Source organism: Bubalus kerabau, chromosome 8, assembly GCF_029407905.1.
Source record: "Bubalus kerabau isolate K-KA32 ecotype Philippines breed swamp buffalo chromosome 8, PCC_UOA_SB_1v2, whole genome shotgun sequence".
Classification (NCBI taxonomy): domain Eukaryota; kingdom Metazoa; phylum Chordata; class Mammalia; order Artiodactyla; family Bovidae; genus Bubalus; species Bubalus kerabau.
Window position 1 is genome coordinate 33427742 of NC_073631.1, and position 23081 is coordinate 33450822.

The 23081-nt window shown below is 41.2% G+C and overlaps 1 protein-coding gene across 11 annotated transcripts in view; it reads left to right on the forward strand.

Annotated features, from left to right (window-relative positions):
* DNAH11 (dynein axonemal heavy chain 11) overlaps nucleotides 1–23081 on the forward strand; it is a 367742-nt gene that overhangs the window by 220007 nt on the left and 124654 nt on the right. For all 11 annotated transcript variants that reach the window (XR_008717731.1, XR_008717733.1, XM_055589961.1 and 8 more), the window contains 3 exons: nucleotides 8055–8288; nucleotides 12428–12574; nucleotides 20644–20757. Coding sequence is in view for 9 of the 11 variants with exons in the window: in XM_055589961.1 (XP_055445936.1) it covers nucleotides 8055–8288; nucleotides 12428–12574; nucleotides 20644–20757 (495 nt within the window). In the remaining 2 variants the exon portion in view is untranslated. The remainder of the gene's footprint in view (nucleotides 1–8054; nucleotides 8289–12427; nucleotides 12575–20643; nucleotides 20758–23081) is intronic.

The following is a 23081-nucleotide window of genomic DNA, read 5'->3' on the forward strand; positions in this document are numbered from 1 at the left end:
CCATTTCCCGGAGCTTGCTCAAACTCATGTCTATTGACTCAGTGATGCCATCCAACCTCTGTCTCCCCCTTCTTCTCCTGCCTTCAATCTTTCCCAGCATCAGGGTCTTTTCCAACGAGTCGGCTCTTGGCATCAAGTGGCCAAAGTATTGGAGCTTCAGCATCAGTCCTTCCAATGAATATTCAGAGTTGATTTCCTTTAAGATGGACTAGTTTGATTTCCTTGCAGTCTATGGGACTCTCAAGAGTCTTCTCCAACACCACAATTCAAAAGCATCAATTCTTCAATGATCAGCTTTCTTAATAGTCCTACTCTCACATCCATACATGACTACTGGAAAAACCATAGCTTTGACTAGGTAGACCTCTGTTGGTAGAGTAATGTCTCTGCTTTTTAATATCATGTCTAGGTTCGTCATAGCTTTGCTTCCAAGGAGAAAGTGTCTTTTAATTTCATGGCTGCAGTCACCATCCACAGTGATTTTGGAGCCCAAGAAAATAAAGTCTCGCACTGTTTCCATTGTTTCCCCATCTATTTGCCATGAAGTGATGTGACCAGATGCCATGATCTTAGCTATTTTAATACAAAGTTTTAAGCCAGCTTTTTCATTCTCCTCTTTTACTTTCATCAAGAGGCTCTTTAGTTCCTCTTCACTTTCTGCCATAAGGATGGTGTCATCTGCATATCTGAGGTTATTGATATTTCTCCCGGCAATCTTGACTCCAGCTTGTGCTTCATCCAGCCCAGCATTTCTCATGATGTACTCTGAATATAAGTTAAATAAGAAGGGTGACAATATACAGCCTTGATGTACTCCTTTCCCAATTTGGATCCAGACTGTTGTTCCATGTCCATTTCTAACTGTTGCTTCCTGACCTGCAACAGATTTCTCAGGAGGCAGGTCAGGTGGTCTGGTATTCCAATCTCTTGAAGAATTTTCCACAGTTTATTGTGATCCACATAGTCAAAGATGTTAGCATAGTCAATGAAGCAGAAGTAGATGTTTCTCTGGAATTCTCTTGCATTTTCTTGATCCAACAGATGTTGGCAATTTGATCTCTGGTTCCTCTACATTTTCTAAATCCAGCTTGTACATCTGGAAGTTTTTGGTTCACGTACTGTTGAAGCCTAGCTTGGAGGATTTTGAGCATGAACTTGCTAGCATGTGAAATGAGCATAATTGTACGGCAGTTTGAACATTCTTTGGCATTGCCCTTCTTTGGGATTAGAATGAAAACTGACCTTTTCCAGGTCTGTGGCCACTGCTGAGTTTTCCAAATTTATTGGCATATTGAGTGAGTCAAGATGGCTGAGTAGAAAGATGTGCACTCATCTTCTGTGAAAACACCAAAATCGCAACTAGCTGCTGAACACCCATCAACAGGAGAATGCTGGATCCCACCAAAAAAGATACCCCATGTCCGAGGGCAAAGGAGAAGCCCCAACAAGATGATAGGAGGGGTGAGGGGCATAATCGCTTTAAAATCAAACCTCATACCTGCCAGAGATGCTTAAAGTGCAGAAATAAAACCTCGTGCACACCAAGACCCAAGGAAAGGAGCAGTGATCTCCACAAGAGACTGAGCCAGATCTGTCTCTGAGTGTCTCCTGTGGAGGCAAGACTCAGCACTGACCTAATTCAGGGACAGGAGCTCTGGCTGCAGCAGTCCTGGGAGGTGCAGCGTGCTGGCATGAGTCTTTTGGAGGAGGTCACCATTACCCTACCATAGTTTGACCTTAGGCCAAACTACAGGGAAAGAACATAGCCCCACCCATCAGCAGAAAATAGGATTAAAGATTTACTGTACATGGCCTTGTCCACCAGAGCAAGACCCAGTTCTCCCTAGAGCCAGTCTCTCCCATCAGGAAGTTTCCACAAATTTCTTATACTCATCCATCAGAGGGGAGACAGAATGAAAAATGCAACCATAGGACACTAACCAAATTGATCATGTGGATCACAGCCTTGTCCAACTCAATGAAACTGTGAGCCATGCCGCATAGGGACACCCAAGACAGACGGGTCACGGTGGAGAGTTCTGACAAAACATGGTCCAGTGGAGAAGGGAATGGCAAACCTCTTCTGTATTCTTGCCTTGAGAACCCCATGAACAGCATGAAAAGACAATAAGGACACTGAAAGAAAGAGGAACTCCCCAGGTTGGAAGGTGCCCAATGTGCTGCTGGAGATCAGTGGAGAAATAACTGCAGAAGGAATGAAAAGCCTAAGCCAAAGTGGAAACAGTGCCCGTTGTTGTGTGGATGTGTCTGGTGGTGAAAGTAAAGTCTGGTGCTGGAAAGAACACTATTCCATAGGCACCTCAGTGTCAGGTCCATGAATCAAGGTACACTGGACGTGGTCAAACAGGAGATGGCAACAATGAACATCGACATTTTAGGAATCAGTGAATGAAAACGGACTGGAATGGGTGGATTTAACCCAGATGACCATTATATCTACTACTGTGGGCAAGAATCCCTTAGAAGAAATGGAATAGCCCTCATAGTCAACAAGAGTCCGAAACGCAGTATTTGGGTGCAATCTCAAAAATAACAGAATGATCTCGGTTTGTTTCCAAGGCAAACCATTCAATATCACAGTAATTCAAGTCTATTCCCAACAACTAATGCCAAAGAAGCTGAATTTGAACAGATCTATGAAGATCTACAAGATCTTCTAGAACTAACACCAAAAAAAAAAAAAAAAGACATCCTTTTCATCATAGGGGACTGGAATGCAAAAGGAGGAAGTCGAGAGATACCTGAAGTAATAGGCAAGTTTAGCCTTGGAGTACAAAATGAAGCAGGGCAAAGGCTAACAGAGTTTTACCAAGAGAACACACTGGTCATAGCAAACACCCTCTTCCAACAACACAAGGAACACCTCTACACTTAAACATCACCAGATGTCAATAGCGAGATAAGATTGATTATATTCTTTATACATGAAGATGGAGAAGTTCTATACAATCAACAAAAACAAGACCAGGAGCTGACTGTGGCTCAGATCATGAACTCCTTGTTGCCAAATTCAGACTTAAATTGAAGAAAGTAGGGAAAACCACTAGGCCATTCAGGTATGAACTAAATCAAATCCCTTACGATTGTACAGTATAAGTGACAAATAGATTCAAAGAATTAGATCTGATAGAGTGCCTGAAGAGCTGTGGACACAGGTTCATAACATTGTTCAGGAGGCAGTGATCAAGACCATCCCCAAGAAAAAGAAATGGAAAAAGGCAAAATGGTTGTCTGAGGAGGCCTTACAAATAGCTGAGAGAAAGAGAGACCCAAAAGGCAAAGGAGAAAGGGAAAGACACACCCATTTTAATGCAGAGTTCCAAAGAATACCAAGGAGAGGTAAGAAAGCCTTCTTGAGTGAACATTGCAAAGAAATAGAGGAAAACAGTAGAATGGGAAAGACTAGAGATCTCTTCAAGAAAATTAGAGATACCAAGGGAACATTTCATGCAAAGATAGGCACAATAAAGGACAGAAACTGTATGGACCTAACCGAAGAATAAGATATTAAGAAGAGGTGGCAAGAATACACAGAACTATACAAAAAAAAGATCTTAATGATGCAGATAATCATGATGGTGTGATCACTCACCTAGAACCAGACATCCTGGAGTGTGAAGTCAAATGGGCCTTAGGAAGGCTCGGTACGAACAAAGCTAGTGGAGCTGATGGAATTCCAGCTGGGCTATTTCAAATCCTAAAAGACAAACGTTACTATACTGCTGTATTTCAAAGACTGACTTTGTGACTGGTTTCTAGCTTCCTTTTAAAATGTTAGACCAAGCATAAAGCGTAGTAAATACTATTTTGCTAGTGATAGGTACATTAGTAGCATTTCTGTTCACAATTTTTAGCACAGTTCTTCCTTTGAAATAAAGTGAGGATTATTCAGTTGATAACCCTGTGCAAGAGAAATTCTGTGAATTTGTGAAAAATATCCTTTTTCTGAGGAATACTGGTATCATTTTAAAAGATCAAGACAAAAGCAAATGTAACCAAATTCTTACTGAATCTGCCTAAATCTCATACCAGCTTAAGCCTGTGTTCAAACAGATGAGAAAAGGCCCGGGTGGTGGTTAATATACTCCCCATTCTTCAGCCCCCTTCCTCCTCTGCACACGTGCACTAATATGCTGCCGACCATACATTTCTTGCTCTGTGCATGTTAATTAAGTTTACAGTAGAATTGCAAAAAGCAATAGAATGCTGCTTTCCAGGGTTTTTGCAAACTTATGAATGAAAACTTAGGAATCCCCTCTACCTGGAAAGGAGGGTCCAATTTTCACAGCTGCTCAGGAACTTGGGCTTGCTATTAAGTTGAAAGTTTAGCTGAATCACACAGGAACATCAGTCCCTCCTAGCTATCGTTTTGTGGCTTTCCTCTTCACTGATCTCGCCAGAACATCTCCTCCCTTGTCTTCTTTCTCTGAGAGATGTTTAGCTGGCTTGGCTTCCATCTTACCTCCTCACACCCTCAGACCTCAATTGCTTCTTTGTTTTAATATTCTGTCAGTGAACCATGGAAGGCTACCTCCAAGGATCAAAAGCTCATCTGGAAGATTACTAGCTTGTGCTGGGCTTCAACTTGCCTTTAACCCAGGCTTGGTCTCTAAACTTAAGACAAAAATGAAAACACATGCTAACAGTGGAATGGACTATTGCACAAATGTTTGCCTTTTCCAAAGGAGGGCTTGAAAGGAAGAGAAGCAGCAGAGTCAAAAGGAGTGAGGAATGTCTAGCTTTTGATTTTGTGGCAGGAGGAATAACTTGCCCAGTTTGACAGAAGTGAAACTCTCACCAGGTCTCAGGATTCAAACCCCATGTCCCTGGCTACCTCCACAGTTTTTTCCTGAGAGTCTATTAGCACCATGAGGCAATCAGCAGAGGAGCTCAAAGATTTTTGTGCCACTTTGTGCATTATTCAATTTTTGTTATTTAATAAACCAGCCTTACAACCACAGTTTCTAACAGATTGACCAGCTCCCAAAAGAACTAAAAAGTACAAATAATAGCTGTGGAATTACTGAAAATCAATAATTTCACAATTATTAAAAATAAATATGTCCAGTTTTTATATATTATATTTCAGTAAAGCTGTGAAAAATTAATATAGAAATATTTTCTGAGGAAAACTATGATAGATATATGACATTATATGTTACAAAATTATCCCAAGTTAAACTTGAAAACTTTTTTCCTTTCATCTGCCCTCGTTGGCCCCTCCTAGCTCCGTTGCTGCTACTGCTACTGCTAAGTGGCTTCAGTCGTGTCCAACTCTATGCGACCCCATAGATAGCAGCCCACCAGGCTCCCCCATCCTGGGATTCTCCAGGCAAGAACACTGGAGTGGGTTGCCATTTCCTTCTCCAATGCATGAAAGTGAAAAGTGAAAGTGAAGTTGCTCAGTCGTGTCCGACTCTTCGCGACCCCATGGATTGCAGCCCACCAGGTTCCTCCGTCTGTGGGATTTTCCAGGCAAGAGTACTGGAATGGGGTGCCATTGCCTTTTCCCCCAGCTCCGTTACTTGAATGCAATACTTCTGGAACTGAATTTTAAAGTACTGGTAGTCGTCTTTGCTGGTCTTGAGAAGGTGTAAAATCTTACACAGCACTTACAGGGTTTGATTTCATTCTGGCTTCGAGGTATTGGTTTTCATTCCAATTTTGCAGTCATTTTCAACAGCAGTGCTGTGCTGGACATTTGCGGTAAGAGTCAGGTGGCTGGGGTACTTGGTATGGCAGTGATTCCCACTGCCTGAGAACCAGGACACCAAGTAGAAGAGATCTGTGTTTCTGTGTTTACAGAGAGCCAACCAAGAGAGTAGAATTTAAACACTTTATTAATGTGAGGAAAAAACAGTTTCTTCTTTGCATTTGACTCTGCATTGGATCCAGCATTGTTTTCCAAAGCATCTTAGTGGGGAAACGCTGCATTTATAATCACTGGATACCGGCACTTTGCTTCTTTTTATTTTTGCCTTCACCGTGATTGGCTGCAAGATGACTGCAAATGAGATCAACCAGTTTCATTAAGGGGCCATATGTAGCAGGAATGATGTTCTTCGCTCCATCCTGTAAAAGTGAAAAATACAGCCTAGCATCACCATTGCTGTAGCTGCACCAGGAGCCCTCTCCTCCCAGCTCCCCCTGCCCCCCAAAAGAAAATTAGAGATAAATGAATGGCAGAATAAATAATTTATGCTAATGAAATTACTGCAATTAGTAGTTCTACAATGACCCTTTTAAAAGCCACAGCTGTTAATGTCAGGAAGTGCTGTCACTACTGACCTTATCATAAGAGAAAGTGACAAATTGAGAATGCAGGGAAGACCAGTCATCAAAGAGGTCTGTTCTGGAACGATTAGAGTTTTCTGAAAAACAGTGTGAATTACAACCAGCTGCTCCCTGGCTCTGCAAGTCTCCCATGCTGTGCCATTTTGTTAAGCCCGATAACAATAGTTATTTTGCCCCACTGAGACAAGTTGTCTCGGGCCTCTTCCAGCTCTACCGGAAACCACTTCTTCCATCTCAGATTTACAAATGAAACTGTTGTTAAAGAGAGCTGTTCAGGGCAGCCTAGGAGCCCCTCATAAGGATCATGGTTGGGTAGAGGCCAGGTTTTTTTTTTTTTTTTTTTTTCTTTGCTGCAAGGAGGTTGCACTTGGCTGGGGACATATTTATCTATTTTAGAAAGATGCATGCTGGCTTTGAGCTTTGTTAAAACAAGACAGGACACGAGTGAATTTCTGCCCATATTTATACTGCAGTCAGATTCTTTAAAAAAGGATCCCCGCAGGGATGTGAGTTGTATGGCATTACTTCCTTAAAAATTTATTTTCTGAATTCACTGGTGATACACGTATGTCTCAGATCAAGTGGAAACAAAGAATATTCAGAATTTGTATCATTCTATATTTAACTTTTGCTTTAAAAACATTTTAGTAACTAGCACAGTGGATTTTTCATATGCAGAACAATCCAGTCTGTACATATTTTAAACCCATTCAGGCGTTTTCCATGAGGTTGGAAAGTGGAGTGTTTGGACTTTGCTCTGGAGGCGTTCTTCTCCAGCAAGAATCGGCCTGTCTCTCCTCGCACCCCTGGCTGTGATATTAATGGCACAGCTTTGAAACGTTTAACTGCACCACCAGCCACTTGTGCGCAATTTCCCCAAAGATGTCTGAGTGTTATTGACAACACTTTGGTAAATTATGTGTGACTTTCCTAAGAGTTGGTGTAGCTCATTTAATTCATATTAATTGATTTTTAGGCTTCCCTTGATTAATTGAACCTGGTTCATCTTGTACAGAATGCAATAAATAATCATTAAAATGAGGGAGATGTGACTCCACAAATTAAAAAGTTAACTACTTCAGAAGTCGTAGAGGACAAAACGGAAAGAATATCTAGTGGGGAGTTCTCCAGGGACTCTTCAAAGGAGAGTTGCTCCTTTTTCGTTTGTTTTGTTTTCCGAATGAGAATGCGTATGTTGTTCTCCCACAAGCAGTGACTTTTATACCTTACCCTCTAGGTTTTTTTGCAACATAAATTCTTCTACAACAGTGTGTTTCTCAGCTTAAGCTGTTTTTTTGTTTGTTTGTTTTTTCCCAGTGACTCCAGAGTTGTTGGTTTTCTGTGGCTAAAGCTTAGCTTGAAAGTGACACCAAAAATACTTCCCTGAGTACAGTGTCTCAGCTTCTTCATTTTCTATTTCACACACTTGATAAAAATCAAGTAGTAAAAAGCAGCGCTTGTGTTGCATCTTGGCTTTTGGGTTTGGTGTGTGGAGCACAGGTAAATCCTTTGCCCTGCTTGGCAAGAAGAAGTGACGACACTGAATACTTTCTTGTCCTCTCTCTAAACCTGTGGATATCTCTGCAAGACTTAAGTTTTCCTAGGTCTACTGTAAGTTGTGCTGGCTTTTAGAAAATAAATACTGTATAATTTTGCTGAGTTTTCTTCTTTTTTTTAAGTTGGCATTTTTGTTTTCACTTGAGAGAATTTCATACGAATTGCAATGTGTACGTTTTCAGCCCCAGGATAAAGACTCTGTTAGCCTTTTCATGGCCCACGTTCACACTAGTGTACATGAAATGAGTACCAGGTATTACCAGAATGAGAGAAGACACAACTATACGACCCCAAAGAGTTTTCTGGAACAGATATCACTGTTTAAGAACCTGTTGAAAAAGAAACAAGAAGCGGTGTCCCAGAAGAAAGAGCACTTGGTGAATGGTGTCCAGAAGCTGAGAACCACAGCCTCTCAGGTATGACCAGTATGTTGTTACTCAGTGATACCTGTGCTCTCAACATTGAAAAATACGTTTACTTTTGAAGCAGCTTTTTAACCCACTTGTGTAAGATACCTGGGCCTAAAATCTATAGATAACGATACAGAGAACACACAGTTCCCGCTCTCCTAAGCCTGGAAAGGTATTGGCCACTTACGCTGTCACAGCTGGTTGGCTGGCCTGGCTCTGTGCTGGGCGGTGTCATGATGGTGAATGGAATGGGCACAGCTGGTTTCCTCTCATCTCCCAGTGCTCTGGGCTTGTTGTCACATTGGTCTCAGATTCTCTACCCTGAGTGAAGTCATCATTTCTTGGCTGGTGCTGATAAGGGTTGCTGTAACTGGGATCCCTAAGTACAGCTGTTTCCTCTGACCTGTTTGATCTGCTCCTTTTAGCCACCATTTCTCTTAGATGATAGTATCCAGCTTCATCCCCAGCCACACGTCCTCCACTGCCTTGAAGGGCAGCACCTCTAATCTCCCTTAGTCAATCCGAAGACTTAGCACAGGGTGTTAGTTGTGGGTCTGTACACATATCATCTGATTTCATGGTGAAAAACCCAGTATATAAAGTAGGTGTTGCTAATATGAATTTACATGTGAGACTCAAAGAATTGAAGGCCACAGAGCCCATGAATTCAGAGTTTGAGCCCAAATCTATATAAAGCCCATGGCTCCAAGCTGCCTCTGTTCAGTTCAGTCACTCAGTCATGTCCAACTCTTTGCAACCCCATGGACTGCAGCACGCCTGGCCTCCCTGTCCATCACCATCTCCCGGAGCCTCACTGTAACTGGTTGAAAATTAGAATGTGAGAAGACAAAGATTTTGGTGATGGACCAGCCAGGCCCTAGAGCTAGAAGGGGGGAAAAATATACTTCTCACTGGTGCTCACCTCAAGGCAAGAAACTCCAGTGATCTTTACAGAGTATTTTCATTAGATTGTATGCCCATATGCTTTTCAAGAGATTGGGCCAGTTTTCTCCCCAGGGATGCTGGTGGACAGTCCGTGCCTAGGCTGGAAATAAGGTAGAACCTGGTTGGGGGAGCGTATGTTGGTGCCTTTCACCCTGAAGGACTCTCGGGCCACGTCCTTCAAACATTCTAAAGGTCAGGCACCCATTGCTTCTTTGCCCCTTCGTTTCATACACCAAGGAATGGCTCTTCAGTGACAGATTGTGATCATTTCTGAACAGTGAGTAGATGGACCATGATTGGGAAAGAGAAACGGGAGTGAGGAGGTTCCCAGGACAGTTTCCAAGACTGAGTGATGCAAAGAGTGTGTGTGTATATGTGTGCACTCAGTCGTGATCATTTCTGAACAGTGAGTAGATGGACCATGATTGGGAAAGAGAAACGGGAGTGAGGAAGTTCCCAGGACAGTTTCCAAGACTGAGTGATGCAAAGAGTGTGTGTGTATATGTGTGCACTCAGTCGTGTCTGACTTTTGTGACACCATGGACATTAGCCTGCCAGGCTCCTTTGTCCAGGGGATTCTCCAGGCGAGAATCCCCGGATCTTCCCAACCCAGGGATTGAACCTGCACCTCCTGCCTTAGTAGTCAGGTTCTGTACCCCCAAGCCACCTGGGACGCCCAATGCAAATAATAGTTGCCAGAAAACTCCCAAAGAACGCATCTTTATTTGTGCATCTTTCTGTCCCTTTAAAGAATGGCTTTCTTTGGTCTCCCTTTTTATATACATTTTATCTTACTTTTTTTTGCCTTCTTTCTCTTTCATTTGTCTTCCCTCTCTCCTCCTGTCTTCCCTGGTGGCTCAGGCGTTAAAGCGTCTGTCTACAATGCGGAAGACCTGGGTTCTATCCCTGGGTCGGGAAGATCCCCTGGAGAAGAAAATGGCAACCCACTCCAGTACTCTTGCCTGGAAAATCCCATGCACAGAGGAGCCTGGTAGGCTGCAGTCCATTGGATCACTAGGAGTCAGACAGGACTGAGCGACTTCACTTTCACTTTTCTCCTCCTGTCTAATTCTACCTCACTTGAATCAAGACCCTTTTCCCTAGTAAAGACTTGGCTAGGAGTCCTGTGAAGCTAAACATGAAAGAGATCTGGGTCCCAGAGCATTTAATGTCCCATTGAATGTTGAGGGGCCTGTTGAGTTTGCCCCAGGAAAGGTAACAGTATTGGCTAAGCTGAACTGCAGTACCAGGCGGGGCTGACGCTGCTCTCAGAGAGTTTATTTCCCTAGTAACAGAGATAAAAGCATGGGAAGTAGCCGCCTGGTTCTTCTTGGTGATGGCAGCATGTCATTCATAGAGAAAAAGAAAAGGAAAGAATCTGTGGTTTCCTAACAGTCGCTTCAGTTGTGTGCTTATAATTTGGGGGTTAAGGAGAAGAAGAAAGAAAGGGACCAGTGATTCATGGTGACTGCCAAGTTCATGACTGTTTGGAGCCCCCTTATTCCCCCTCAGCTAGAAACAACAGAAAGTCTGAGAAGAAGATACACAGGTTTTAATGGAAGGACTATTAAAGATTCCTTTCCTTCAGGTGTTTGTGCATGTCGTGCTCTTAATATCAGAAGAGTGGTTTGAATATTTAATAGCACCTTAGTTAATGTTGGAGAAGGCAACTCACCCCACTCCAGCACTCTTGCCTGGAAAATCCCATGGATGGAGGAGCCTGGTAGGCTGCAGTCCATGGGGTCGCTAAGAGTCGGACATGACTGAGCGACTTCACTTTCACTTTTCACTTTCATGCATTGGAGAAGGAAATGGCAACCCACTCCAGTGTTCTTGCCTGGAGAATCCCATGGATGGAGAAGCCTGGTAGGCTGCAGCCCATGGGGTCACACAGACTCGGACACGACTGAAGCGACTCAGTAGTAGTAGTAGTAGTAGTTAGTGTTAGTTGCTTAGTCGTATCTGACTCTTTGCGACCCCATGGACTGTGGCCTACCAAGCTCCTCTATCCATGGAATTCTGCAGGCAAGAATACTGGAGTGGGTTGCCATTCCCTTCTCCAGGGGATCTTCCCAACTCAAGGATCGAACCCAGGTCTCCCACATTGCAGGCAGATTCTATACACCTTAAAGAGTTTTTTAAAATCAGTTGATTATGGATAGGAAGCATAGTGTCCTCTGTGAATAGCTGGGAAGCCGGATAGTGTAAGACCAGGTTGTGTGCAGAGAGAGAGGTCTTCATGTGGCAGCAGCCCACAGAGCCAGATAGCCATGCCATCTGAAGTACATCCAACCCTTACCGCTCTTAATGCATTGCAATAAAGCCCTAAGCCCCTTGATGGCCATGTATGCCCTCTGCAGATTTAGTATAGGTCATAATGGAGAGCTCTGGTCACTTCTCTTCATCAGTAAGACCTTACCTCCGGGGTTTGAGTGGCTTTGAACATTTCAGACCTAACAGCTTCCTTACAGACTGAAATCAGTGCTTAAAATGATTTTCCTTTAATCTCTTGGATGATGCTTTTGATTATGGCCTGCCACGTGACCAGTTTCACTTGGCTGAAAAGGAGAAAGAAGCAAGCATCACTGTGTGGCACGAGCCTGAGTTCACAGAGAGGCTAAAACATCAGTCTTCGCTTAAACTCTAATAGCACAGGTAGCGGTCACAGAACCAGCCATACCTCCAAGGGAGAGTGTAAATAACCTGTGTTAAAGCAGAGGTTGTAAGGGCCCTCGCATATAGCAGTGGAATGTTGCTCACATGATGAAACCCCTGAAGTGTTTTCAGCAATGGAATCAAAATAAATGGCTGTGATTGTTCTTTTTTATGATTAAAAAAAAAAAAAGTAATATTTATACCCCGCAGGACCAGAAAAGCAGGGTGCTTGTGTGACTTGTGCTCAGGTGGGGGTGGCTGGGGGTGCTTCCTTGACTGTACAGACTGAGTTGAGAAGATAAATGTTTAGTTGGTGCTGACATAAATTAATGACATTTTCCACAAAACCATGGAAAACTTACTCTGTTGATTCCTGTGTTTTCTTAAAAAAAATGGGGCTGCATTTTTGCACATGGAATTAAAGTCAAATCAGGATAGAAACAGATGGAAGTTAGCAATTGTTAGGCATCCCTGAATTCACTTAAAATAATAAGCTATATCTGATATTTGCTGTTGTTGACACAGAGTCATGACTTTTCCTTTAGGTGGGAGAGCTGAAAGCCAGACTTGCCTCTCAAGAAGCTGAGTTACAACTGAGAAATCAGGATGCTGAAGCTCTGATCGCAAAGATCGGGCTTCAGACAGAGAAACTGAGCCGGGAAAAGGCCATCGCCAACGCCGAGGAGCGAAAGGTCAGGCTAATTCCACCCTTTGGAGTGCAGAGCTATATTTAGCACAAAATAAACCTTTGTAGGTGAACAATTTTGAACAACTTCCCCTCCAGGGAGCGTAAAATCTAAAGAATTATGATAGTTACACATGTAACAGCATTTCACACCATGATTACCACTTGACCTTTCTTTACATTATGCATTTTCCCACCCTTTTAGCTCTTTTAATGACACAAAAGAACAATAAATACTGAGCTCATTCAAGCATATAATGGATGTGGATTTTGAACATCAGGCCTATTTGTAATACAGTAAAGGTCATGAAGTCACCGCAGAGGTTTCTAAAGGTTTTCAGTTTTTAGGCAAATTGAACAACTCAATTGTTAACAAAGCCCATTCCGTCACTCTGCAAGATGGTTTTCAAATTTTGCATTTTAATAATACAACTTGAGGTTATTATTATATCCCAAGCTAAATTTGTCCTTTTCGAGTCCGTGGAGGCCCTGGCATTCTGTATTATGTTTTATTGTTGGAAACAGTTACTTTTAAGATTATATAGATTGGCTTTCTTTGTACTTAGGTTTCCAGTAATTCTGAAATAAATATAACTTATTTTGTCATCTTCTCTTACTGAAACTTCAGCAGCAAGTAGAAGGTATTTCATTTTTGTATATCTCACTTCCCAAGAGAAACAGAATGATTACTAAATGTTTAGTAAATAGCAAAGAGAAAAATTAGCAATTAGTAAAAAGCAAACAGAATGATTAGTAAATATCTTTAAAAAACTTAATGAATGTATATGTGCAAGTTCTGTTTTAAACAAAAGATTATAATCAAGGCTTTCTGACTCTTTGTGACCCCATGGACTATATAGACCATGGAATTCTCCAGGCCAGAATACTGGAGTGGGTAGCCTTTCCCTTCTCCAGGTCATCTACTTAATCCATTTATCGAACCCAAGTCTCCCATATTGTAGGCTGATTCTTTACCAGCTGAGCCACCAGGGAACCCCAAGAAAACTGGAGTGGGTAGCCTATCCCTTCTCCAGTAAATCTTCCTGACCCAGGAATCAAATCAGGATCTCCTGCTTTGCAGGAGGATTCTTTACCAGCTGAGCTACCAGGGAAGCCCTATAATCAAGGCTTGCTGCTGCTACTGCTGCTAAGTCGCTTCAGTCATGTCCAACTCTGTGCGACCCCATAGACGGCAGCCCACTAGGCTCCTCTGTCCCTGGGCTTAATACAAAATATAAATTATGAATACTCATAGAGCCAGTGATTCTGTCACCATTATGCTATTATTCTGCATTAATGATAGCAGAAAATATTTGAGTTTTTCCAGTGATGTTACCATTCATTCGTAGACAGATGAACTGTTTTCCTTTTGTTCTAATGTGCATTCAGCATATCTGCCTTTAACTTGCACACTAAAGACTTGAAAAGTGTATAGAAAATCAAAATGCTAAATTTTTTTTAAAAAATTTATTTTTGAAGTTAAAGATAAGGCATGTTTGGCTTGGCCAATAAGCATATAATTCCTAATTCTGGTAATAAATATTTCCATTGAGTTTCAGATAAGTGGAGGATATCTTTAAAGGTATATTTTTATATTTAAAGTAACTGGGTATCACACATGGTGTGATGATCATAAGCTAATTTCACCCAGGGGATATTTTTCAGGCACTAACAAATATGTGATGTTCCAGTAGTTACTACTTCATAACTCATGCCCCTCTCCAGGAGATTTTGCAGACCCAGGTATCAAACCCGCCTCCCTTATGTCTCCTGCATTGGCGGGCATGTTCTTTACCACTAGTACCACCTGGGAAGCCAAAATCCATTTTTACAGATCTTAAATTATAACAAGTACTGTGGAGATCTTTTTACATTTTTGCACGTGAATTTCTAAGGCAAAATTGTCTTCAGAACGAGGGGTAAATGTTTTAGCAAATTAGAACTCATCTGACAAGTTGTTTCATGAAGTTCTTCAGACATGGACAAGATACATACTATTTTTTAAATATCTGATCCATACCAAAAGGTAAGAATACTTCAAAATATTTTCATTTTATTCATGAGGCTCAATTTAATTATAAATAACAAATATTGTCTGAGCACCAATTTTTTTTTTTTTTGGCCTGGAACTTTTCTAGGCTCTTAAAGATATATAATAGGCAGGGTTCCTGCATGTTGCTTACAAGATATTTTATGCTAATGATAAGGGCTATGATGAAAGTCGAATAGATGCAATAGTGGAAAAAACTATTTTAAATTGGTTATGGAAGAAAGGTCTATTTGTAATTAAATTATGTAGAGTCGGGTATTAAATATATGCCATGAGCTCACATTGGTCATATGCACAGCAACGTACTAGATTCTATGTGGTTCTTATAAAGGGGTGTATATGGACTCTTTGATTCCATGAAATTGAAGTCTCAAGGTTTAATACATAAGAAGTACTTTAAAAGTAACAAAACTACGTTGCAAGATTTAATATGGCTAAACAAATATTGGAGTTAGAAGACCATCTTCCTGTACATTTTGACAATCCACATAGAGAAGCCAGTTGAAATTGTTGTTTCAAATGTGTAAGGTCGTCAAGGATTATTCAAATCACAGGTGTTGCTAACAGTGACTTCAAGTAACAGAAGCACCATTAAACTTGTGAAAATTAGATCTTCTGTCTTTGATGTATCAGCTCCAGGTTCTAAGAATCCTCTGATCCCTTTGAAATTGCCCTCTTTGTTGAGTGTAACCTCATGAGTGAGAATGCCTTGCATATTGCAGAGCTCGTATAATCTCTTGGAAAGGTAAATGTCCTCCCTGATTTTGGATGGTCTTCAGGTTTTTAATGTCTCTTTTCTAAAGATGGATGGGATTGAATTTTGGAGGACCATCAGGAATTTCTTATAGTCTGAAGGTAAGGGAGAGGCATGTATTTGTTAACTGGAGCTGCCATAACAAAATATCACCGACTAGGAGGCTTAAACAATGTTATTCAGTTGCTCAGTCATGTCAGACTCTTTGCGACCCCATGATATGCAGCACGCCAGGCTTCCCTGCCTTTCACTATCACCATCTCCCAGAGCTTGCTCAAACTCATGTCTGTTGAGTCGGTCATGCCATCCAAGCATCTTGTCCTCTGTCATCCCCTTCTCCTCCTGCCTTCAGTCTTTCCCAGCATCAGGGTCTTTTCCAATGATTCCGCTCTTTTCAACAGGTGGCCACAGTGTTGAAGCTTCAGCTTCAGCATCAGTCCTTCCAATGAATATTCAGGGTTGATTTCCTTTAGGATTGGCTGGTTTGATCTCCTTGCAGTCCAAGGGGCTCTCAAGAATCTTCTCCAGCTCCAAAGCTCAAAAGCATCAATTCTTCAACACTCAGCCTTCTTTATGGTCCAACTCTCACATCTGTACATGGCTACTGGAAAAACCATAGATTTGACTAGATGGACCTTTTTTGGCAAAGTAATGTCTCTGCTTTTTAATACACTGTCTAGGTTTGTCATAGTTTTTCTTTCAAAGAGCAAGTGTCTTTTAATTCTATGGCTGCAGTCACTGTACACAGTGATTTTGGAGCCCAAGAAAATAAAGTCTGTCACTGTTTCCATTGTGTCCCCATATATTTGCCATGAAGTGATGGCACTGGATCCCATGATCTTAGTTTTCTGAATGTTGAGTTTTAAGCCAACTTTTTCACTCTCCTCTTTCACCTTCTCAGGAGGCTCTTTAGTTCCTCTTCACTTTCTGCCTGTAAGGGTGGTGTCTGTAAGGGTGGTGTCATCAACATATCTGAGGTTATTGATATTCCTCCCAGCAGTCTTGATTCCAGCTTGTGCTTCATCTAGCCCAGCATTTTGCATGACATACTCTGCATGTAGGTTAAATAAGCAGGGTGACAATATACAGCCTTGACGTACTCCTTTCCCAATTGTGAACCAGTCCATTTTTCCATGTCCTTTTCTACCTATTGCTTAGAACTGGCTTAAACAGTAGAGATTTATTTTCTCACAGTTCTGGAGTTGGGAAGTGCCAGGTCGGGAAGTTGGCAGGTTTGGTTTCTCCCGAGGCCTCTCTCCACTGGGTCTGCAGATGGCCACCTTCCCACTTGTCCTCACAAGTTTCTCCTCAGTTCACACACCCTTGCCGACTCATGTGTGTGACTAGATTTCCTCCTCTTACAGAGACACTAGTCAGATTGGATTAAGCCTCACCCTGACAGGCTTAGTTTAATTTAACTGTTCTTTAAAGGCTCTCTCTGTAAACACAGTGACATTCAGAGGTCCTGGGTGTAAGGCTTCAACCTGAGAATTTTGAATGGACACAGTTCAGCCCAATACAAGCAGTTATTGTGACTTTATCCTCTTGTGACCACCACTAAATTTCATGAGCCATCTGCAAGGAGCTTTTGACAAGTAGAGGGCAGGAGGAGTCTGGTGTTCCCATGAATGGGGCTGTCTTCAAATCTGTTTTAATAGACGATGGTAAAGAGAAAGCACACACTCTAAGCTTCCCTGCAGCTCTTCCACCTTCCCCAGGTTGGGCCTCATGGGAGGGAGGCAGAGAAAAAGTGCACAGTCAGGCTTACCAAGTCACCGTGATACACAGCAGGTTCACAGCTCCTGTAAGGCTGCGCTTAGGGTGAGAGGCATTGGGAATGAGAAGTCAGTTGACCAGCCTGCAGTATTTTTTTCATTTGCATTTGTGGGGTTTAGTTGTTAAATGTTCTAAATTGCCCTGTTTATCAAATTACCCAAAGGGATAAAACTCCATTAACAGTAAAGGAAGAGAGAGTAGTATGTACGACCCCAGTCTTGTTGAAATAGCATTTAGGAGAAATACTCCCTAGGGTTTCTTCTAAATATTAAAAATCTATGATCCCACATCCAGTTTTAAGCCAGAAAGAAAAACACCAATACAGTATACTAACGCATATATATGGAATTTAGAAAGATGGTAACAATAACCCTGTATACGAGACAGCAAAAGAGACACTGATGTATAAAACAGTCTTTTGGACTCTGTGGGAGAGGGAGAGGGTGGGATGATTTGGGAGAATGGCATTGAAACATGTATAATATCATATATGAAATGAGTCGCCCGTCCAGGTTCGAAGCACGATACTGGATGCTTGGGGCTGGTGCACTGGGACGACCCAGAGGGATGGTATGGGGAGGGAGGAGGGAGGAGGGTTCAGGATGGGGAACACATGTATACCTGTGGTGGATTCATGTTGATATATGGCAAAACCAATACAATATTGTAAAGTTAAAAAATAAAATAAAAATTAAAAAAAAATGACACTATTATAAATGGTCACAAGGAGCATGTATAGATTCATTATATCCTTAAGGATAGTAAATAAACCTGATATAATAACTCACTCAAATACAGTCTCAAATTCTCTAACACATTGAAAATGTAGTATGCTTGGAGTTTTCATGGTCATTCCTGGCAGGATTGAGGTTTGGGAGCAGTTCTCAGTAAGCATGCAGAGTTTCCCTACAGATGTTAACAGTAACCATACGTATTGGCTGGAGATCACATATCTAGCCTGAACCAGTTACGTTCATAAGAGGTGCAGTACACAGCAAAATAATGGTTAATCAGGAGAAGGGTAATTATTGCTAATAAAGCTGCGGTAGACAAGGTAATTTGTTGTGAGCAGTGTTTAATTTTATGGTGTAGATAAACCTGTTCATTCCAAACACATCTGAAGAAATGCACTTTTGTTCACACATGATGATTCACAGTCCCCATCACCACAGCAACCATCCCCCATGGTGACTGGATCCCGGTGCCCGGCAGCCACAGCTTTGAAACTCCACATTTCTGCTGAGGACAAGAATTTTCTCTTCCTAGACATTCAAGTTCTGTGTTCTTGAATGGGAGGAGGAGGGAGGAGGATCAAAACTCCAAAAGTCCTCATTTTGACCTTGTTCAAGTTTACCAGCATGGCTTCCCTATATCCATATTATTAGGTTAGTGCAAACGTAATTTTGGTTTCAGACTGTGAATTTTAAATCATTATAGCTAGGCTCAAATACATCTTCATTAGTCAAAATAAGAACCATTACAGTCACATTTTTGCCAGTGAGAAATAAGTTTGTTTATTCCTGTAGCATAAAAATCCATGCTTCAGGATTCAACAAACTCTTGGAAAGCATTTTTGGCCTCTTGCTGGTTGTGGAAGAGTTTTCCCTGTAGAAAGTTGTTGAGATACTTGAAGAAGTGGTAGTCAGTTAGCGACAGGTCAGGTGAATGTGGGAGATGAGGCAAAATTTGATAGCCCAGTTCACTCGACTTTTGAAACATGGGTTGTGTGACGTGGTCAGGCATCATCGTGGAGAAGAATTGGGCCCTTCTGTTGACCAGCGCCAGGGGCAGGCATTGCTGCTTTCCGTGCATCTCAGCAGTTTGCTGAGCATACTTCTCAGTGCAGTGGTTTCACCAGGATTCAGAAAGCTGTAGTGGATCAGACGGGCAGTAGACCACCTAACAGTGACCTTGACCTTCTTTTGTTGCAAGTTTGGCTTTGGGAAATGCTTTGGAACTTCTTCTCAGTCCGACCACTGAGCTGGTCATCACTGGTTGTCATAAAATCCACTATTTGTCGCATGTCACAGTCCAGTAGAGAAATGCTTCAGTGTTGTTGGGTAGAATAGGAGGAGATGACACGTCAATAAAATGATGTTTTTTTTTTTAATTTTCAGTCAGCTCATAAGGCACCCCCTTATCAATGTTTTTCATTTTCCAATTTGCTTCAAATGCTGAATGATCTTAGAATGGTTGACACTTCAGCAACTTCTTGTATAGTGGTAAGAGGTTCAGCTTCAATGATCCTTTCAGTTGGTAATTGTCAACTTCTGATGGCCAGCCACTATGCTCTTCATCTTCCAGATTCTCATATCCTTTGCAAAATTTCTTGAACAACCAATGCACTGTATGTTCATTAGCAGTTCCTGGCCAAATGCATTGTTAATGTTGCCAGTTGTCTCCACTGCTTCACAGCCCATTTTGAACTCAGATAAGAATTTGCTTTTTGTCTAACATCATTTCCCTAGTCTAAAATAAATATAAACAGCAAGTAATAAGTCATTAGCAAAAAAGCAAAGTGAGAAATGCACATTAAAATGATATATAAGAATGTTTTCAATACCAAATGGCGAATTTCAACAATGCAAAAACCGCAATTACTTTTGCACCAACCTAGTATATAGTCTTCATAAAAATTTTATGTACTGATAAACATGCACAGAGTAGAATAATATCTTTTAATCAGCTGAGCAAAAAAGTGTCACATTTATACTTTTTTTTCAATTTTATTTATTTATTTTTGCTTTTTGCTGTGCTGGGTCTTTCTTGCTGCGCTCTGGCTTTCTCTAGTTTGGCTAGCAGGGGCTACTCTCTAGTTGCGGTGCATGGGCTTCTCAATGCAGGGGCTTCTCTTGTTGCAGAGCACAGGCTTTAGGCTTGTGGACTTCAGTAGCCGTGGCTCATGGGCTTAGTTGCCCTGCAGCATGTGAGATCTTCCTGGATCAGGGATCAAACCTGTGTGCCCTGCACTGGCAGGCAGATTCTTAACCACTGGACCACCAGGGAAGTCCCTTTATGTTTATTCTTAAAGAATAGTTAGCATGGCTTTTAGATGATGTAAATATAGGTAATTAGATAATGTAGGTAAGGTAAATATAAGCAAAAATTAAGAGAATTTTGGCAAAGATATTTTGTGATCTAGTTTACTGAGTCAGCTTAGATTGTCACTTGTCCAGGACTTGCCAAAAAAGAAAGGAAAAACAAAGGAATTGCTTAATCTTGCATTTATTATTAATGGCACCTTAAAACAGTCAAAGCCCTGCTTGGAGCATTTTGATATTTGAGTCCATTTGTGTTGAGATTTGTGTTGTGTGTTTAGTGCCTATGTAAAACTTTGTGCAAACCATGTGCTGAAGAGAAATTAGTCTTTGTGACAAAATCCTCATCTGTTCAAGATATAGGCAAATTATTGAACAGTGTCTCTGAGGCAGCTTGCATTTTTCAATAGAGATATCTGAGACGATAATTGGTTTGTGTGCTTTTCTTCTTTGATTAGGTGACAGCCATTCAGACTGAAGTGTCCCAGAAACAGAGGGAGTGTGAGGCAGACTTGCTGAAAGCTGAGCCCGCGCTGGAGGCTGCGACAGCTGCCCTCAATACACTCAACAGGGTAAGAATGATTCCTGGGCTCAGGGTTTTCTCAGAACAATATTTGAAGGTTATTAAAGTTTGAATAACTGAATTGAGAGTGAAATCCATGCAATCAAAAGGAAAGAAAGTCCCATAAAATGTTGCAGTTGAAACAGCTGTTTAAGGACATCATTGAGGTCATCATTGTAGTTGAGCTGCCTTTCCCATCCGAAAGTCTGTCCCCCTTGACCCCAGCACGTAGTCTCGTTTTGAATACTTCCAATACCATGCAGTTTATGCTGTCATAAAAGGCAACTCTATTGTTAGCACTTAGATTTGGCCCAAATCCAGTGGTTCATATTACGTGTTGCTTTAAAAACCACCTGGAAGATTCTTTATTTCCTCTGTTGCTTTAAGAAGTAAGTGGGGGATTCTTTATATCCTCTGGATATTTCCTATTATGAATATCTTATAGGAGTAGTATTAATGAGAGACCCTCAGGGACAGAAGAAAAACCTGGAAGCAAAGATACCTAGTTTTGACCCACACCATTTTTCCTAAATTCACATTATTAGCAAAATCTCATTGAGCATTCAAATTCCCATAAGAGAAAATAAACTGTGGTGATCAGAAGGACTGTGTAAAGAGAGATGGAATTATGGGCAATGTTATTTTAAAAACTGGCAGCTGGTCTTGCCTTTCGGTTCTGCTAGGCCTCCGGGGAGATTCCCAGGGCATTACTAGGCCTGGGAGTCTTGGATTCACCTTCAAAGAAGAAAGGATCCAGACTTCTACTGCTCTTCAAAGAAATATTCCATTCATTTCTCTCAGTATTCTTTTGAAGAAAATAATTTTGACTGTGAACAGAGAGTTATTATCTTCATGGATGTTTCTTTTAGCATTACCATAAAGTTAAACAGTTTAAAAGAACATAAGTATACTGTGATGGAAGATTGATTATTCTGCATTCAAATAACCTGCTACCATTAAAATGAGAATTGTTAAATCCTAGCTAGCAATGTGAAAAAATGTTCATGATCTATTAAGTAAAAAAGGCATAGTATAAAATAGCATATATTATGACATTTTTTAATAAGAACATGCTTATACATAGGAAAAGGTAGAAAAAAGATAAAAGTAACTGATTATCTCTGAATAATGAAATTTTATACTTTCCTCTTTCTGAGCTCTAGAATGTTTATGTTGTTCTTTGTGCTTTATATTAGCAGCTTTTTCTCTGAATATATTATTATTTACTCAGTCAAAATAAATTAATATCACTTAAATATAAAGCTCAGTATATTTATAAATGATGAAAGGATTTTGGTTACTTAGCTCTCAGTATTAGCATACTTTACGTTTTTGCTTTTGTTCTTGTTTTCACACCCTTTCTGTTCTTTGCAGTCATTTCCCAAATGAAAAGGCAATTTATGGTAATAGAGGAGAATCAGGTTCAACATTTGATGGGATTTTATAAGTAAGAGTATATAATACAGTTCAGGAAATTTCATAAAAAATCCTTAAAAAAACAAAACAAAACATGTATCGTGAACCTACATATGCTTCTTACAGATATTAATTCTTACTCCAAAGTATTTGCCCTGATACTTGTAACTTTTACAATACCATCTCTTGAGTAAATTAAGATTCTGACCTTCAGAGACTAAGGGGGAATGTAGAAAGAAGGTTCAGCCTCTGTGGGCATCTTCCTGGTTGAGTCATTATAGTGTAATAGATGTTTCTTGTGCATATAAAGCAGAAAAGCAAAACTAAGAGACTCTGAGCTAAGGGACTCTGTTTCTGGTTGTTACTGTTATTTAGTTGCTAATTGTGTCTGACTCTTTGTGACCCCGTGGACTATAGCCCACCAGGCTCCTCTGTCCATGGGATTCTCCAGGCAAGAATACTGGAGTGGGTTGCCATTTCGTTCTCCAGGGGATCTTCCCTACCCAGGGATCAACCCCATGTCTCTTGAATTGGCAGGCAGATTCTTTATCACTGCACCACCAGGAAAGTCCCTGTTTCTGGAAGGCCTGATTCAAAGGCAAATACATTACATAGTTTGGATGAACCCATAAATACCCTAAAACCTGTACATTTATGAAATTCCCTGGCCTCAATGTGCAAGACTCTGCAGAACTGGTACATCAGGAAGATAAATTTACTTGGAAGCCAAAAAAGGCAGTGATGTTTTCAGAGTATCAGAAAAGTGCCAGAAAGACCTGGACCTACTGGTGTCCCACAGTGGGATCTCTGGGAGGGCTGCAAAAACTGCCAAACCAAGACTGGTGTGAAGAGGAGAGGGTGGAAAAGACCAGCCACTGAAGACCAGCTTAATGACCCAGCAGTGGTTGTGAGAGAGCA